Consider the following 13589-nt stretch of genomic DNA (forward strand, 5'->3'; position numbering starts at 1 on the left):
CATTGTATTACACAATAGCCTCAACAGTCCCAGGTTGAGGAAGAGTTGGGGACATCCTCTCTGTACAATGTGACAACAACATGGGGAAGCCAGCCCAGCCGATCATGAAGCCTTTTTCATTGTTTTGATGTGTTTCTGTGTGTGTGTGTTTGCATGCACATCACAAAGCCCTGTCAGGACAGCTAAAGCAGGTCGTTATGTTATAATAGACCATCTGGGAGAGGCAGGACGTTAATAGATGGGTGGGCTTTGATAGGCTCTTTATGTTCTGTTCATGTTCTGGAGGAAACAGACTAATCACTGTTGAAATCCTCATCAGCTGGACCACATAATACACTGTACACCAGCAGTTAAGTAACTTTTAGTGTGAATGTTTCCTCATACAGTAACAGAGACAAACCTCCAATTGGGTCACTTTGTCTGGTTACCAGTCAGGTTTGCGTTCCAGAAGGATATACGATGAAGCATTGTGCTCTCCATTCCCTCTTGACAGTTGTCACAAAACAAGGTTGCTCGATGATCTTGCACTTGCTTACAGAGCACATGTAGCTGACACAAAAGTCTATTTTAAAATCAACCCCCCGAAACAGCTGTCTCACCCGTTCCTTCCTGAGGGTTCCTCTGACCTGACCTGACCTGATCTCTGTTTCCTGTCTTCTCCAGGGGTGGAAGGGCCGGGGGTGGTGTCTGGGGGCGGGGAGGCGGAGCCAGACAGTTACTGGAAGAGGAAGGAGGAGTTCACCAGAGGAAGCACCGTGTCACTGGCCGTGGGAGAGAGGTTCTCCTCAGGTACTGTTCTGCTCTCAGATGCTCTGTACGGATGTGTTCCAAATGGTACCCTAATACCTATAGGTGCACTTTGACCCAAACGGTGCTATTTGGGACAGCCAGGGTGTTTCTCTCTCTATTCCTGCCTTGGATTTGCTAACTGCTAACATAGCGGTGTTAACAGCTGCTGGTCATGGTTGTGTGGTGTGATGCTTATTGTGGATCTGTTTGTGTTGCAGCTGTCATTACATCTCTATTGTAACCTGTCTGTATTCTATACAGTCGTCTATATAATCACTGTATCATTCATGTTGTCTGTATGTACAGTATGTCAACATCCTGTAAGAAAACAGACTTTATTGTTAACGTTACAGTAGGCACAGCTACTCAGCTACTCTATGGTTCTCTGTGTTTTTCCTCCAGCAGGTTCCAGTGTAGCTCTCCCCCAAATGGACCTAATGTTAATTAAAGGGTCCCTTTAAAACTCCAGTCACTCCAGGCTTTAATATATCTGTTATTCCTAGTCCAACACTGAGACACTCAGCAGCTGCTGTGTAATATGACCTCACTGAGCATGACTATAATACACTCACTGAGCATGACTATAATACACTCACTGAGCATGACTATAATACACTTACTGAGCATGACTATAATACACTCACTGAGCATGACTATAATACACTCACTGAGCATGACTATAATACACTCACTGAGCATGATTATAATACACTCACTGAGCATGACTATAATACACTCACTGAGCATGACTATAATACACTCACTGAGCATGACTATAATACACTCACTGAGCATGACTATAATAAACTCACTGAGCATGACTATAATAAACTCACTGAGCATGACTATAATACACTCACTGAGCATGACTATAATACACTCACTGAGCATGACTATAATACACTCACTGAGCATGACTATAATACACTCACTGAGCATGACTATAATAAACTCACTGAGCATGACTATAATAAACTCACTGAGCATGACTATAATACACTCACTGAGCATGACTATAATACACTCACTGAGCATGACTATAATACACTCACTGAGCATGACTATAATACACTCACTGAGCATGACTATAATAAACTCACTGAGCATGGCTCTATAATACACTCCCTGAGCATGACTCTACAATACACTCACTGAGCATGACTACAATACACTCACGGAGCATGACTCTATAATACACTCACTGAGCATGGCTCTATAATACACTCACTGAGCATGACTATAATACACTCACTGAGCATGACTCTATAATACACTCACTGAGCATGGCTCTATAATACACTCACTGAGCATGACTCTATAATACACTCACTGAGCATGACTCTATAATACACTCACTGAGCATGACTCTATAATACACTCACTGAGCATGACTCTATAATACACTCACTGAGCATGACTCTACAATACACTCACTGAGCATGACTACAATACACTCACTGAGCATGGCTCTATAATACACTCACTGAGCATGACTCTATAATACACTCACTGAGCATGACTCTACAATACACTCACTGAGCATGACTATAATACACTCCCTGAGCATGACTCTACAATACACTCACTGAGCATGACTACAATACACTCACTGAGCATGACTCTATAATACACTCACTAAGCATGACTCTATAATACACTCACTGAGCATGGCTCTATAATACACTCACTGAGCATGACTATAATACACTCACTGAGCATGACTCTACAATACACTCACTGAGCATGACTACAATACACTCACTGAGCATGACTCTATAATACACTCACTGAGCATGACTCTATAATACACTCACTGAGCATGACTCTATAATACACTCACTGAGCATGGCTATAATACACTCACTGAGCATGACTCTATAATACACTCACTGAGCATGGCTCTATAATACACTCACTGAGCATGACTCTATAATACACTCCCTGAGCATGACTCTACAATACACTCACTGAGCATGACTACAATACACTCACTGAGCATGGCTCTATAATACACTCACTGAGCATGGCTCAATAATACACTCACTGAGCATGGCTCTATAATACACTCACTGAGCATGACTATAATACACTCACTGAGCATGACTCTATAATACACTCACTGAGCATGACTACAATACACTCACTGAGCATGACTCTATAATACACTCACTGAGCATGACTCTATAATACACTCACTGAGCATGACTCTAATACACTCACTGAGCATGGCTCTATAATACACTCACTGAGCATGACTCTAATACCCTCACTGAGCATGACTATAATACACTCACTGAGCATGACTCTAATACACTCACTGAGCATGACTACAATACACTCACTGAGCATGTCTCTATAATACACTCACTGAGCATGGCTCTATAATACACTCACTGAGCATGACTATAATACACTCACTGAGCATGACTATAATACACTCACTGAGCATGACTATAATACACTCACTGAGCATGGCTCTATAATACACTCACTGAGCATGACTATAATACACTCACTGAGCATGACTATAATACACTCACTGAGCATGACTATAATACACTCACTGAGCATGACTATAATACACTCACTGAGCATGACTCTATAATACACTCACTGAGCATGACTATAATACACTCACTGAGCATGACTCTATAATACACTCACTGAGCATGGCTCTATAATACACTCACTGAGCATGACTCATAATACACTCACTGAGCATGACTATAATACACTCACTGAGCATGACTCTATAATACACTCACTGAGCATGGCTCTACATACACTCACTGAGCATGGCTCTATAATACACTCACTGAGCATGACTATAATACACTCACTGAGCATGACTCTATAATACACTCACTGAGCATGACTCTATAATACACTCACTGAGCATGTCTCTATAATACACTCACTGAGCATGGCTCTATAATACACTCACTGAGCATGACTCATAATACACTCACTGAGCATGACTATAATACACTCACTGAGCATGACTATAATACACTCACTGAGCATGGCTCTATAATACACTCACTGAGCATGACTATAATACACTCACTGAGCATGACTATAATACACTCACTGAGCATGACTCTATAATACACTCACTGAGCATGGCTCTATAATACACTCACTGAGCATGACTATAATACACTCACTGAGCATGACTCTATAATACACTCACTGAGCATGGCTCTATAATACACTCACTGAGCATGGCTCAATAATACACTCACTGAGCATGACTATAATACACTCACTGAGCATGGCTCTAAATTTTACACTCATGTTGATGTCTCATGTCACGTACTGAGCATGACTATCCCACACTCATCTGAGCATGACAGTGTAATACGTGTCACTGTGCATGGCTCTTTGTGTACACTCACTGGTGCATGGCTCTATAATACACTCCCTGAGCATGACTCTATAATACACTCACTGAGCATGACTACAATACACTCACTGAGCATGGCTCTATAATACACTCACTGAGCATGGCTCAATAATACACTCACTGAACATGACTATAATACACTCACTGAGCATGACTCAATACACTCACTGAGATGACTCTATAATACACCAGTGGCATGACTCTATAATACACTCCTGAGCATGGCTTCAATAATACACTCACTGAACATGACTCTGTAACACACTCAGAAAAGTTACTCCTTAAAGTTTTACCTCTGCATGTTGATGTCTGCATGTCACAGTATCAGTCAATAACTCCCACCGGTGATCTGCCCGTCTGACAGTCTGTCCACGTGTGCTTTGTGCATCACTTTTTGACTGTGGAGGAGATGGTGCTGGTGTTCTACCTACCTGGCTCTAGGTGTGCAGTGTAATCCTGACTCTGAACTGGAGGAAACTCCATTAACAGACTCAGGGTCGTTGCAAAGCAACAGTCAGGATGTCATCCAGCTCTTCAACCTTAACCATCAGCCTGGAAGTCATAGGATCAGGGGAACCAGGATTAGAGGTTAGAGGTCAAGGCATGCCAAAACAGATGACATTGCCTAGACCAGTGGTGGGGTTGCAACCGTTGTCCTGAGAAAAGTAGCTTCTCCCTGATGTTGATGCTAGTGGTCGGTAGAGAAAAAAGGTGACCTTTTCTGCATCCTCGCTGTTTCTTCAACAATGTCTTCGGTTCTTCTGCCACCCTACAGGACCTGTCTGCCCGTCTGCTGTCTGTCCACGCTGAGAAGGACAGCTTTGTCATCACCTTCAAGACTGTGGAGGAGATGTGGAAGTTCTCTACCTACCTGGCTCTAGGTGTGCAGTACTATCCTCGTCTACCTGACCTGGATGAAACTCTCATTAACAGTCTGATGGCTGATTATTACGTCCAGTTGCAAATAGGCGCAGAACCAGGATCAGCATCCCCTCACCCAATCCTAACCTAAACCACCAGCCTGGAAGAACCAGGATCAGCATCCCCTCACCCAATCCTAACCTAAACCACCAGCCTGGAAGAACCAGGATCAGATTCCCCTCACCCAATCCTAACCTAAACCATCAGCCTGGAAGAACCAGGATCAGATTCCCCTCACCCAATCCTAACCTAAACCATCAGCCTGGAAGAACCAGGATCAGATTCCCCTCACCCAATCCTAACCTAAACCATCAGCCTGGAAGAACCAGGATCAGATTCCCCTCACCCAATCCTAACCTAAACCATCAGCCTGGAAGAACCAGGATCAGATTCCCCTCACCCAATCCTAACCTAAACCATCAGCCTGGAAGAACCAGGATCAGCATCCCCTCACCCAATCCTAACCTAAACCATCAGCCTGGAAGAACCAGGATCAGCATCCCCTCACCCAATCCTAACCTAAACCATCAGCCTGGAAGAACCAGGATCAGCATCCCCTCACCCAATCCTAACCTAAACCATCAGCCTGGAAGAACCAGGATCAGATTCCCCTCACCCAATCCTAACCTAAACCATCAGCCTGGAAGAACCAGACCTTACATCAGGATGTAGGGACAACTTCCTCTTACTTTGTTGTGTGTCCAGGCTATGTGGCGCGGTGAACCTGACGGACACTATGTGCCATGTTATGAACACCTTATGACATGTTATGAACAGATGTCTCTGTATGTCCAGGCTATGTGGCGCGGTGAACCTGACGGACACTATGTGCCATGTTATGAACACCTTGTGACATGTTATGAACAGATGTCTCTGTATGTCCAGGCTATGTGGCGTGGTGAACCTGACGGACACCATGTGACATGTTATGAACACCTTGTGACATGTTATGAACAGATGTCTCTGTATGTCCAGGCTATGTGGCGCGGTGCCTGGAGAATTTCCTGTGTGACCAGTCATTCTGGCTGGACACTGAGCTGCTGAGGGACCTGGAGATCACTGTGACTGTAGACGAGGAACACCTGGCAACACTCTACCTGGGACTGCTGCTGCAGGAGGGTGAACAAACACCTTATGAACACCTTATGAACTCTTTATGAACAGCTTATGAACATCTTATGAACTCTTTATGAACACCTTGTGAACATCTTATGAACTCTTTATGAACACCTTATGAACATCTTATGAACTCTTTATGAACACCTTATGAACACCTTATGACCTTATTAAGAACAGCACCTGGCCACACTACCTGGGACTGCTGCTGCAGAAGGGTAGGGATGGTTACGTTATGAACTCCTTGTGACAGGTTATGAAGACCATTTTAACATCATATGAACTCTTTATAGACATCTTATGAACAGTTTACAAATGACGAATGGACAAGTTATGAAGACCTCTACGAACTCCTTATGGACAGCTTGTATTCTCTACTTTCTTGACTCTCATCATCAACAGCAGTTTATATCACACTCTCCTCAGAGCAGAACAGAAGCAAAACAGTTGTTCCATTTCAAAACATGTTGTTCTAGATACCTAGAAATGAAATGCAACTAAACCTAAACTGACTCCATGTTCTGAAATGTCCAGAGATCAAGTAAAACAGCAAAAGAAAGCTGAATGTTTAACGTAATGTAATTTTAGAGAGCTATTGTACTACCATGCATTTACACTGTCCACTGTCTGAGTAGGCATCATGTTTTACAAGGAAGTACTCTTCTCCCTAACGCCTGAGAGGAATCAATAGCCAGTGAAATGAAGAAGTGCCTGTGTTGAGAATGGATTTTTAATGGATTATGTGAAGGAGGACAGATATTCAGTTCAGTCAAATGTTCATTCTTTACAGAAATTTGCATCCCCCGGTGTGAGTGTGTGTTTCTGTGTGTCTGTTGTCCTCTGCATCCCCCGGTGTGAGTGTGTGTTTCTGTGTGTCTGTTGTCCTCTGCATCCCCCGGTGTGAGTGTGTGTTTGTGTGTGTCTGTTGTCCTCTGCATCCCCCGGTGTGAGTGTGTGTTTGTGTGTGTCTGTTGTTCTCTGCATCCCCCGGTGTGAGTGTGTGTTTGTGTGTGTCTGTTGTCCTCTGCATCCCCGGTGTGAGTGTGTTTGTGTGTGTCTGTTGTCCTCTGCATCCCCCGGTGTGAGTGTGTGTTTGTGTGTGTCTGTTGTCCTCTGCATCCCCCGGTGTGAGTGTGTGTTTGTGTGTGTCTGTTGTCCTCTGCATCCCCCGGTGTGAGTGTGTGTTTGTGTGTGTCTGTTGTCCTCTGCATCCCCCGGTGTGAGTGTGTGTTTGTGTGTGTCTGTTGTCCTCTGCGTGTCATTCAACTGTAGTTATCTCTCTCTCCCCCAGGGTCGTTCTTTGCCAAGGCGCTGGTGAGCAGTGGCGAGTACAGTGATGAGGAGGAGGAGCTGTGTTTCAGACGTAATGACTTGCTGATGGTTAGAGACACAGGGCAGGACAGTCACTGGGAGGGCACCCTTCTCTCCACCGGAAAACACGGACTCGTGCCTGTCAACAACATGCAACCGCTGCCATACCCCTTCTACCAGTGAGTTACCTAGTCTCTACCCTAACCCATACCCCTTCTACCAGTGAGGTATCTAGTCTCTACCCTAACCCATACCCCTTCTACCAGTGAGTTACCTAGTCTCTACCCTAACCCATACCCCTTCTACCAGTGAGTTACCTAGTCTCTACCCTAACCCATACCCCTTCTACCAGTGAGTTACCTAGTCTCTACCCTAACCCATACCCCTTCTACCAGTGAGGTATCTAGTCTCTACCCCCTAACCCATACCCCTTCTACCATTGAGTAACCTAGTCTCTACCCTCTAACCCATACCCCTTCTACCAGTGAGTTATCTAGTCTCTACCCCCTAACCCATACCCCTTCTACCAGTGAGTTACCTAGTCTCTACCCCCTAACCCATACCCCTTCTACCATTGAGTAACCTAGTCTCTACCCTAATCCATACCCATTATACCAGTGAGTTATCTAGTCTCTACCCCCTAACCCATACCCCTTCTACCATCATATGCTGTATGTACACCTTATAACATGACACAGTGACTGTCACACCCTGCCCATAGTTTGCTTTGTATGTTTCTATGTTTTGTTTGGTCAGGGTGTGATCTGAGTGGGCATTCTATGTTGGATGTCTTGTTTGTCTATTTCTATGTCTGGCCTGATATGGTTCTCAATCAGAGGCAGGTGTTAGTCATTGTCTCTGATTGGGAACCATATTTAGGTAGCCTGTTTGGTGTTGGGTTTTGTGGGTGATTGTTCCTGTCTCTGTGTTTGCACCAGATAGGGCTGTTTTGGTTTTTAACATTTCTTGTTTTGTTAGTCTATTCATGTATAGTTTCTTTATTAAAGAACCATGAATAATAACCATGCTGCGTTTTGGTCCGCCTCTCCTTCAGCGCAAGAAAACCGTTACAGTGACCTACTCAATCACACTATAGAATATCAACCTCTATCCCTGCATTTCCTCTCACCTCTTATTTTGTAGGGAAATATGGCCGCATTTTGTGCCAAGCTAATGTGTTTCCTGTTTGTGTAGGTGGTTCCTGAGGAAGTACCCTGGCTGTGCCGGAAGCTCCCCTTCAGAGAGAGGACAGTTTGACCACCCTATAGGTTAGGCCCTAAATCTAAGCCTTCAGATAGAGGACAGTTTGACTACCCTACAGGTGAGGTCATAAGCCTAAGCCTTCAGAGAGAGGACCGTGTGCCTACCCTATAGGTGAGGTCCTAACCCTAAGCCTTCAGAGAGAGGACAGTTTGACTACCCTATAGATGAGGTCTTAACCCTAACACTAAGCCTTCAGAGAGAGGACAGTTTGACTACCCTACAGGTGAGGTCTTAACCCTAACACTAAGCCTTCAGAGAGTTTGACTACCCTACAGGTGAGGTCTTAACCTAACACTAAGCCTTCAGAGAGAGGACAGTTTGACTACCCTATAGATGAGGTCTTAACCCTAACACTAAGCCTTCAGAGTTAGTTTGACTACCCTATAGATGAGGTCTTAACCCTAACACTAAGCCTTCAGAGAGAGGACAGTTTGACTACCCTATAGATGAGGTCTTAACCCTAACACTAAGCCTTCAGAGAGAGGACAGTTTGACTACCCTATAGATGAGGTCTTAACCCTAACACTAAGCCTTCAGAGAGAGGACAGTTTGACTACCCTACAGGTGAGGTCTTAACCCTAACACTAAGCCTTCAGAGAGGGACAGTTTGACTACACTATAGATGAGGTCTTAACCCTAACACTAAGCCTTCAGAGAGAGGACAGTTTGACTACCCTATAGATGAGGTCTTAACCCTAACACTAAGCCTTCAGAGAGAGGACAGTTTGACTACCCTATAGATGAGGTCTTAACCTAACACTAAGCCTTCAGAGAGAGGACAGTTTGACTACCCTATAGATGAGGTCTTAACCCTAACACTAAGCCTTCAGAGAGAGGACAGTTTGACTACCCTACAGGTGAGGTCTTAACCCTAACACTAAGCCTTCAGAGAGAGGACAGTTTGACTACCCTATAGATGAGGTCTTAACACTAAGCCTTCAGAGAGAGGACAGTTTGACTACCCTATAGATGAGGTCTTAACCCTAACACTAAGCCTTCAGAGAGAGGACAGTTTGACTACTCTATAGATGAGGTCTTAACCCTAACACTAAGCCTTCAGAGAGAGGACAGTTTGACTACTCTATAGATGAGGTCTTAACACTAAGCCTTCAGAGAGAGGACAGTTTGACTACCCTATAGATGAGGTCTTAACCCTAACACTAAGCCTTCAGAGAGAGGACAGTTTGACTACTCTATAGATGAGGTCTTAACCCTAACACTAAGCCTTCAGAGAGAGGACAGTTTGACTACTCTATAGATGAGGTCTTAACACTAAGCCTTCAGAGAGAGGACAGTTTGACTACTCTATAGATGAGGTCTTAACACTAAGCCTTCAGAGAGAGGACAGTTTGACTACTCTATAGATGAGGTCTTAACACTAAGCCTTCAGAGAGAGGACAGTTTGACTACTCTATAGATGAGGTCTTAACCCTAACACTAAGCCTTCAGAGAGAGGACAGTTTGACTACCCTACAGGTGAGGTCTTAACACTAAGCCTTCAGAGAGAGGACAGTTTGACTACCCTATAGATGAGGTCTTAACCCTAAGCCTTCAGAGAGAGGACAGTTTGACTACCCTATAGATGAGGTCTTAACCCTAACACTAAGCCTTCAGAGAGAGGACAGTTTGACTACCCTATAGATGAGGTCTTAACCCTAACACTAAGCCTTCAGAGAGAGGACAGTTTGACTACCCTATAGATGAGGTCTTAACCCTAACACTAAGCCTTCAGAGAGAGGACAGTTTGACTACCCTATAGATGAGGTCTTAACCCTAACACTAAGCCTTCAGAGAGAGGACAGTTTGACTACCCTATAGATGAGGTCTTAACCCTAACACTAAGCCTTCAGAGAGAGAACAGTTTGACTACCCTATAGATGAGGTCTTAACCCTAACACTAAGCCTTCAGAGAGAGGACAGTTTGACTACCCTATAGATGAGGTCTTAACCCTAACACTAAGCCTTCAGAGAGAGGACAGTTTGACTACCCTATAGATGAGGTCTTAACCCTAACACTAAGCCTTCAGAGAGAGGACAGTTTGACTACCCTATAGATGAGGTCTTAACCCTAACACTAAGCCTTCAGAGAGAGGACAGTTTGACTACCCTATAGATGAGGTCTTAACCCTAACACTAAGCCTTCAGAGAGAGGACAGTTTGACTACCCTACAGGTGAGGTCTTAACACTAAGCCTTCAGAGAGAGGACAGTTTGACTACCCTATAGATGAGGTCTTAACCCTAACACTAAGCCTTCAGAGAGAGGACAGTTTGACTACCCTATAGGTGAGGTCTTAACCCTAACACTAAGCCTTCAGAGAGAGGACAGTTTGACTACTCTATAGATGAGGTCTTAACCCTAACACTAAGCCTTCAGAGAGAGGACAGTCTGACTACTCTATAGATGAGGTCTTAACCCTAACACTAAGCCTTCAGAGAGAGGACAGTTTGACTACCCTACAGGTGAGGTCTTAACACTAATCCTTCAGAGAGAGGACAGTTTGACTACCCTATAGATGAGGTCTTAACCCTAATCCTTCAGAGAGAGGACAGTTTGACTACCCTACAGGTGAAGTCTTAACCCTAAGCCTTCAGAGAGAGGACAGTTTGACTACCCTATAGATGAGGTCTTAACCCTAACACTAAGCCTTCAGAGAGAGGACAGTTTGACCATCCTACAGTTGAGAGCAGGAACCTTCAACCTACGCCACACTACACTCATGCCATGGCCAGTGCTCAATATAAATACTAGGCATTTCCTCCAACCCCTTCTCCTCTCCCTTCTCCCTGCAGTAACTGGTTCCTGTGAGGCTGTAGTGGACCATAACCCAGTAGGATGTGATGAGCTCCAGCTGAGTCGAGGTGACCTGATTGAGATACAGGGGATGCTACTCCGAGGTCTGGACCTGTTCATAGGAACACGCTGCTCTACAGGAAACACCGGCTTCGTACACAAGGCTCACGTGAAGCCACTCAACGCCAAACCACTGTAAGACCAGTACATTTCCATTTTTACATTTGAGCCATTTAGCAGACTATCTTATCCAAAGGGGGGTGCTCTTTGAAGAGATAGAGTTTCAGGTGCTTTCAGAAGATGGACAAGGACTCTGCTCTCCAAGTGACCAGAGGCGGCAGAACGGAGAGCTCGGGTTGGGGTGTATGGTTTGAGCATAGCCTGAAGGTTGGGAGGGGCAGTTCCTCTTGCTTTTCTGTAGGTAAACACCACAGTCATGTAGTGGATACGAGCTTCGACTGGAAGCCAGTGGAGTGTGAGGAGGAGCGGGGTGACTTGGGATAACTTGGGAAGGTTGAAAACCAGGCAGGCTGCAGCGTTCTGGATACGTTTCAGAGGTTTGATGGCACTGTAAGAGCTATACATAATATCATTACAATACCAAACCACTCTGAGGGCTATACATAACATCATTACAATACCAAACCACTGTGAGGGCTATACATAATATCATTACAATACCAAACCACTGTGAGGGCTATACATAATATCATTACAATACCAAACCACTCTGAGGGCTATACATAACATCATTACAATACCAAACCACTATGAGGGCTATACATAATATCATTACAATACCAAACCACTCTGAGGGCTATACATAACATCATTACAATACCAAACCACTCTGAGGGCTATACATAACATCATTACAATACCAAACCACTGTGAGGGCTATACATAACATCATTACAATACCAAACCACTATGAGGGCTATACATAATATCATTACAATACCAAACCACTGTGAGGGCTATACATAACATCATTACAATACCAAACCACCCTGAGGGCTATACATAACATCATTACAATACCAAACCACCCTGAGGGCTATACATAACATCATTACAATACCAAACCACCCTGAGGGCTATACATAACATTATAATATCATTACAATACCAAACCACTATGAGGGCTATACATAATATCATTACAATACCAAACCACTGTGAGGGCTATACATAATATCATTACAATACCAAACCACTCTGAGGGCTATACATAACATCATTACAATACCAAACCACTCTGAGGGCTATACATAACATCATTACAATACCAAACCACTCTGAGGGCTATACATAACATCATTACAATACCAAACCACTGTGAGGGCTATACATAACATTATAACATCATTACAATACCAAACCACCCTGAGGGCTATACATAACATCATTACAATACCAAACCACTCTGAGGGCTATACATAACATTATAACATCATTACAATACCAAACCACTGTGAGGGCTATACATAACATCATTACAATACCAAACCACTCTGAGGGCTATACATAACATCATTACAATACCAAACCACTCTGAGGGCTATACATAATATCATTACAATACCAAACCACTCTGAGGGCTATACATAATATCATTACAATACCAAACCACTCTGAGGGCTATACATAATATCATTACAATACCAAACCACTCTGAGGGCTATACATAATATCATTACAATACCAAACCAGTGTGAGGGCTATACATAATATCATTACAATACCAAACCACTCTGAGGGCTATACATAACATCATTACAATACCAAACCACTGTGAGGGCTATACATAATATCATTACAATACCAAACCACTCTGAGGGCTATACATAATATCATTACAATACCAAACCACTCTGAGGGCTATACATAATATCATTACAATACCAAACCACTATGAGGGCTATACATAATATCATTACAATACCAAACCAGTGTGAGGGCTATACATAATATCATTACAATACCAAACC

At 43.7% G+C, this 13589-nt stretch overlaps 1 protein-coding gene across 1 annotated transcript in view; it reads left to right on the top strand.

The window, feature by feature from the left end:
- The window catches only part of sh3tc2 (SH3 domain and tetratricopeptide repeats 2), a gene marked incomplete at its 3' end in the record, with an annotated part of 60927 nt that overhangs the window by 16441 nt on the left and 30897 nt on the right, over window positions 1-13589 (top strand). The window contains exons 3-9 of the mRNA XM_052518265.1: window positions 664-789; window positions 4637-4732; window positions 4969-5076; window positions 6092-6235; window positions 7524-7722; window positions 8738-8811; window positions 11598-11793. Coding sequence (XP_052374225.1) covers window positions 664-789; window positions 4637-4732; window positions 4969-5076; window positions 6092-6235; window positions 7524-7722; window positions 8738-8811; window positions 11598-11793 — 943 coding nt within the window. The remainder of the gene's footprint in view (window positions 1-663; window positions 790-4636; window positions 4733-4968; window positions 5077-6091; window positions 6236-7523; window positions 7723-8737; window positions 8812-11597; window positions 11794-13589) is intronic.

Source organism: Oncorhynchus keta, chromosome 4 (genome assembly GCF_023373465.1).
Source record: "Oncorhynchus keta strain PuntledgeMale-10-30-2019 chromosome 4, Oket_V2, whole genome shotgun sequence".
NCBI lineage: Eukaryota > Metazoa > Chordata > Actinopteri > Salmoniformes > Salmonidae > Oncorhynchus > Oncorhynchus keta.